General features: G+C 36.5%; 1 protein-coding gene across 1 annotated transcript; it reads right to left on the bottom strand.

Annotated features, from left to right (window-relative positions):
* Positions 1-4,087: 4,087 nt before the first annotated feature.
* Positions 4,088-4,522, bottom strand: LOC145010498 (uncharacterized). Its single transcript, XM_078969033.1, has 2 exons — positions 4,508-4,522; positions 4,088-4,432 (listed from the first exon to the last, which is right to left on the bottom strand). The coding sequence occupies exons 1-2, from the start codon at positions 4,520-4,522 to the stop codon at positions 4,088-4,090; spliced, it is 360 nt and encodes a 119-aa protein (XP_078825159.1).
* Between the last annotated feature and the right edge of the window lie 2,531 nt (positions 4,523-7,053).

Raw genomic sequence — 7,053 nt, forward strand, 5'->3', positions numbered from 1 at the left:
TTAACTTTGTGATTGAGCCATGTAGAACCTTTTAATATTGTTTAATAAAACATCTTTTCATTAAATAATACTTTAGAGTTTGAATAAGTTATAAAAACCTGATTTTTGTACTAATAATTCAATATTCAAAAGTTGTCGTAATTAACAATTTTATAAAAAAGTTATTTTATGGCTAGAATATGTTACATCTAATGTCCATATTTTTTATTTTGAAATCCAAACTCCATGTGATGTATATTTTGTCCAGAAAATACTTTGGGTTTGTGAAAAACTGAATTATCAACAACACAAATTATTTACTTGATAAATAAACATCACAAGCATGTATTTGACATAAACAAGCCTTAAACTATATAGAATTTTTGTCAGCCAATAAAGAAGTGTTAAGTCCTTCCTACGGGACAAAGGCACTAAATATTACAACTTGTTCTTGATGTGATCTTTAAGCTCCCACTTGCAATGACAACCAACTTTGTTCCAATTTTATAAAAACTTTATAAAACTTATGAACTTTTATAAAATCTTTATAAAACCCTGGGTCTCCATGGTTCTTCAAGAAATGTCCTTCGTCCTCATCTTGTTATATTTTTAATAAAATAAATCTAGTCTAAAAGTAATATATTACATAAAAATAACAAGAATAATGAACTAGCTTCTTTTTTACATACCTTATGAATAAAAGAATATTACCAACCATTTTAATAGAATCACATAAACAAGAACATAAATGGTCCAAGGCTTGTTTATACACTCTAAAATACATATAAACGTAAAACTACCTTTGTATTTCTAAGACAACTTTAATTGACAAAAAAATGCATGTAAGTTTTCGTCACAAAAAATAACAATTATTAATTTGTAAAAGAAAATATGTATGAACTTTTATTATACAAAAACAAGTTATCCATATGCTCCAAAAACTAAAAATTTTATACATAAAAAAAAATCTAAGCAAACTTGCAAGGTGGTTCTTGATACCAGTTATTAGGTTTCATTTAAAAACTAGTTTCAAAAACTACAAATAATGGCAAACGGCAGACTTAGCTTTATAAATAACATAAACATTTTATCACGCACAAAGGATCAACTTGAACGTAGTAGAAAGATTTAAAACACAACCATAGAAGGAAGAAGAAGGAACAACCTTTTCTTAACTTTGGATCCTCTAAGGGAGGCAAGGAAGTTGATGGAGAAAGGTTGAACCCTTGAGACACCCACAATGATCAAACTTGATTAGAATGGTAGTTCTTATGTTAATTCTTAAGCTTAGAACAAAATACCAAAGTATATGCACCAAGAGAGTAAAACAAGTAACAATTTCTTCAAGAACTCAAAGCTAAAGAAAAGATGGAGATGGAGAGATGATGCTCTTGTCTTTTTGCAAGAAAAGAATGATCTAAAATGCAAGAGAGTAATCTACTTAAAGCTTACACATAATCTAAAGGTCTTTATCCAATAAGCACTTTAGATAAGCTTGTCCCATGCATGCACCATGCTTGATTTCTTTTGATTAAACTAAAGGGAAAGACATGCCTCTCTTCTTTGACCCTAAAACCGACCATGGCTGTAAAAAAAAAGAAAAGATTGAGTTTATATTTTATAAACTCAATGTTTATAAGATATAAACTTTGTTTTTTGAAAAAATATAAAAGGATTGCCTAGTCCAAAATGTTATACAAGACTTATTAATATATACCTTATGAAATAATGTGTTCCTTGTATTTTAAAATAATTATTTCCTTGAAATATATATTTTCCCATTTTATTATAAGAGTTTATGAATATTTAATAAAATCAATTTCTAATAAATAATCAATTGTATCAAGTTGTTAGTGTGACCCTTAGGATCATATGTTATTTAGCAATATCATTTTAATATGACTCTTGAGCAAATTAGATCTTTCATAAGAACCATCTCATATCTACAAATCGATCTAACGTGATCGTCGCAGCTTGCTCCCGGGGCACAGTACGTGGGGTAAGTCTAACGACATTGATATGATAGCAGCTTAGGTATCTCGCCGGAAACTCATTGGCGCCAACACTTCCAGATCTCTGATCCAGATCCAAGACATAAGATCCGGTGGCTTGAGCTCATGACGCAACACTAACCTTGCTTAAAAATCGAAGTGTTAGGCGGAAAATAGGTCAATGAGGATTTGAAATCAGTAGCTAAACATATCAATGTCAACATCCTTACCACCAAGTTAGAAAAGCTTTTATGAATATTATACTTAAAGATTATATATAGTATATACATGTCTGCAACCATTATTATTATTATTATTATTATTATTATTATTATTATTATTATTAACATATATATATATATATATATATATATATATATATATATATATATATATATATATATTGTAACATTCCTAAAACTTAGAGTAACATATTTTATTTTTCAGAAACAACCCTAAGTCCATAATTGTTTACAAAACATTGTTTCAAAAGTATAAGTGATAAATCAGAGTATCTCAAAATCCAATAACATAAAAATTCAAAGGAATGTGCACAATAATGTTGTTGCTTTCCCTCGATCCTTTAAAGTACTTCAAACAACAAACTGAAACTATATGCCAACGCTTAGTGAGTTCCCCTAAGGAACCATCACACAATATAACAAACAACAACATACATACATTAGCCTTCAACATGACCGGACCACCTCGTAGGCCTACATACTATCTGGGCCACTCTCAACGCCTTCGGCCTGTCTGGACCACCTCGTAGGCTTTTAGTCTATGTGAGCCGCCCTGGTTTTCTTTGTCTTCAGCGCCATCTGGCCTGCCTTAAGCCATTAATCCATAACATGTTGACATGTATATAATATCAAATAATAATCAACAAACACATGCGTCCTACAGATCTACCAATCTAATCATATAACTTGTGAACATATTTCACAACATAAAAGCACGCAACAAAATAGGATATCTAAACCAATGGGTTAGCCTTGATGCTTTCGACCTATAAGTGCAGTGAGTAACACTCACCTCTCTGTCTGAAAAAAATAACCGAATAGGTCTCTGCTCCGAATATCAGCTCTACACGCCACCTATTCATCAAATAGTGACCAATCTTAAATACAACTCAAAATACCTAAAATACCCTTAAGTCAAACTTGGTCAAATCCTAGTCAATGTTAAAAAGTAAAAAGTCAACCCTGCTTAACATAGCTAGGTACGCCCAGCATACACGAGTATTGACCAAAATAGGGATGTCTGACTTAGTATGCCCGGTGTACCTAGGTTACACCCAGCGTACACTACTTTTACTTAATCCATCTATTAAGAGCTAATTATTTAAGCTCTTTTGTCCAAATTCAGATATAGCCTGAAACTAACATCCTTAACCATAAAGTTTCCAACTTTATGGTCTTGCATTGCTAATAAGTGCCCAACAATAAAGGAACTCACTTCTTCAATCATTAACACACTATAAATCATACATGAAAGGAAACAAACAATCAAGATTACATTTTTATGGTCATACACACTCCAAAATATCTAAAAGTACAACATGTATGGATCTAGTGCATGCCAAACTCAAGAACAACATTTATTAGGGACAAACGCACATAATAACCTCATATAAGCTAGATCTAACCAAATGAGAATCAATGTATTAACATTATACCTTCCAGAGATGTATGAGGTTGCAAAATTTCTAGATCCAAGGTTGTTCCAAGCTTCTAAGTTGTTCTCTTTTCCTTCTTCTTCCCCTATGAATACCAAAACACCCACAAATGGCTCAATAATGCTAAAAAACGAATTAGGGATTGCAAGGGTCGAAGTTGGGACTAGAGGCTGATGAAAGAAGGAGGACTTGGTACTTAAGGATGCTTAAATAGGGTCTTAATCCTAAAAATTAGGGTTTCCACCTTCGCCACGTACACCCAACGTACAAAATGTATGCCAAACGTATTCCACAAAACCCATTTACGCCCAGTGTACGCACCCCACTTCCAAAAATTACGAGAATTCCACTAAGGGTAAAAATGGAATTAATTCCCACACTTAGGGTTAAAAATGGAAATACCTCAACATCATGATGTTACAATTCTCCCCCACTTGAACTAGACTTTGTCCATGAAATCTGCTGCTGTGAACAACTCAGGGTAATGCTCCTGCATCTTTGAATCGGGTTCCCACATCCATTCGGAACCCTTTCGATGCTTCCACTGAAGCTTGACCAAATACACTACCTTGTCGCACAAGGCCTTTTTCTTTCTATCTAAAGTTGCCTCCAATCTCTCGACATAATTTAGGCGATCATCAACCTGAATATCCTCTAAAGGAACAACTATTGAATCATCTGTCCCACACTTTTGAAGCTGAGAAAAATGGAAGGTGTTGTGAATCTGAATGAGCTTCTCAGGCAAATCCAGCCTGTAAGCTACCTTGCCAACCTTGGCAATCACCTAAAATAGTTGAATATATTAGGGGACTAACTGGGCCCTCTTCTTGAAGCATATTACACCCTTCTTGGGTGATACCTTTAGCAAAACCATGTTAACGACTTGGAACTCCATGTCAAATCGACGCTTGTCGGCATAACTGTTCTATCAAATCTTAGCTTTCTGTAGCCTTTTTCTAATCTGTTGAATAATCTCCATCATCTAAAGGACTACTTCAATCCTTTCCATGACTCTATCACCAATCTCTCCGCAACAAACTGGGGTACGAAACTTCCTCCCATAGAGGAGCTCGAATTGTGGCGCACTGATACTGGAGTGATAGTTGTTGTTGTAAAAAAAAATCAACTAAGGGAATGTAGGAGTCTTAACTCCCACCGAAGTCTATGACACTAACACTCAACATGTCCTCAAGTATCTGAGTGGTTCGATCACTCTGACTGTAAGTCTGCGGATGATAAGCAGTCCTAAGATGCAACCTCGTACCCAGTTCCACAAGAAACTTTTGCCAAAATTGAGATGTGAACCAAACATCTCGATCAGATACAATGGAGATTGGAATACCAAGTCGATCAACAATCTTGCATAAATATAAATCAGCCAATTTCTCGGCCGAAGAAATCTATCGAATGGCTAGAAAGTGGGCGCTCTTGGTTAGACGGTCCACTATAACCCATATCGCATCGAATCCCTTAGCCGTCCGAGGTAACTTGGTGATGAAATCCATAGTAATATGTTCTCATTTCCACATGGGAACCTCCAATGGTTGTAGCTTGCCATGGGGTATCTAGTGCTCGGCCTTGACCATCCAATAGGTCAAGCACATCTTAACATACTAGGCCGTATCTCTCTTCATGCACATCCACCAGTAACTAAATCTAAAGCCCTAATACATCTTGGAGGCTCCAGGTTGTATCAAAATCTAGACTTGTGTTCCTCTTACAACACAATTTGTCTGATCCCACCAAATTCTGGCACCTAAACTCGACCACATCGGATCGTAATCCACAACTGCCAGTAGCAAACCTATCAATCTCATCCCTGAGTCTCTCTTGTTTCTAATTCTCCTTATTGATTCCCTCGGCTTGAGCCTCCTTAATCAAGTTAGGTATCAAAGAATCAATCAAAATCCACATATAGACACCCCCAACAGAAGAACTAGCCAACTTCCGGCTTAGGGTATCGTCAACCACTTCTTCTTTCCCGAGGTGATACAGAGTCTCATAGTCATAATCCTTGACTACATCAAGCCATTTGCACTGTCTCATGTTTAGATTTGGATGATCCATGAGAGATCTAAAACTCTTGTGGTTCGTGTAGATGGTACACCGAAACCCATACAGATAATATCACCAAATCTTGAGGGAAAACACATCCGCTACCAACTCCAAATCATGTGTCAGATACCTTCAGCTGCCTATAAGAATACACAATGACTCTCCTACATTTCATAAGTATTGCTCCCAAAACAGTGATAGATGCATCTAAATACATGAAAAAAAAATACTCAACACCCTTACGGAGGGTCAACATTGGGACTTCACACAACTTCTGTCACAGTGTCTCGAACGCAGCCTGCTGCTAAGGCCCGTAGCGGAAATCCATGCCCTTCCTCGTCAAACGAGTGAGGGGTGCCGTAATCTGGGAGCAGTCCTAAATGAATCTAAGAAAATACCCTGTTAATCCTAAGAAGCTCTTGATCTCCAAGGGAGACTTCAGAACCTCCCACTGCATCATGACCTTAATCTTGGCCGGATCGACTAAAATCTCATTCTAGTTAATGAGATGCCTCAAGAAATGGACCTCTCATAACCAAAACTCACATTTCGAGAACTTGGCATACAACCTTCTCGCCTCAGAACTCCCGGAATCTCTCGAAGGTGTTCCTCATGTTGCTTCATGGTCTTTGAATATACCAAAATATAATCAATTAAAACAATGAGTGATCGATAGAGCATCGACCTGGATACCCCATTCATTAAATCCATAAATACCACAGGCGCATTGATGAACCCAAATGGCATCACCATGAACTCGTAATGACCATAACGAGTCTGAAATGTGGTCTTCTCTACATCCTACTCTCCAACCATCATCTGATAATACCCTTAACTCAATACAATGTTGGAGAACCAAGATGCACTCTTCAACTAATCAAAGAGGTCATCAATCCGTGAAAGTGGGTAATAGTTCTTCACTGTCAACTTGTTCAACTCTAGGTAATTAATGTATGTTCGGTGTGAACCATCCTTCTTTTTGAAAAAGAAGATCGATGCTCCCCACGATGAACTACCCAGTCTAATAAACTGCTTACCCAACAACTTCTGAAGTTAAGAGGACAATTCTTGCATCTCAAGTGGTGCCAATACATACTACGCCTTGGCAATCAGAGCTGCACTTGCAACCAAATCAATCCTAAATTCAACCCGCCTCTCAGGAGGCACACCAGGTGACTTGTCCGAGAAAACATCAGCAAACTCTCTGACTACAGAAACATGTTAAACCAAAGCCTTCTTCCCAGCTCGAGTATCAACCACATATGCAAGATAACCCATACAACGATGTTGAATATGTTGTTGAGCCTTGGCTGCAGAACAAAAGGCTGACCAAATCCTAGTACCATCTCC

The sequence above is a fragment of the Lactuca saligna genome, chromosome 8, assembly GCF_052625555.1.
Source record: "Lactuca saligna cultivar CGN05327 chromosome 8, ASM5262555v1, whole genome shotgun sequence".
Lineage (NCBI taxonomy): Eukaryota > Viridiplantae > Streptophyta > Magnoliopsida > Asterales > Asteraceae > Lactuca > Lactuca saligna.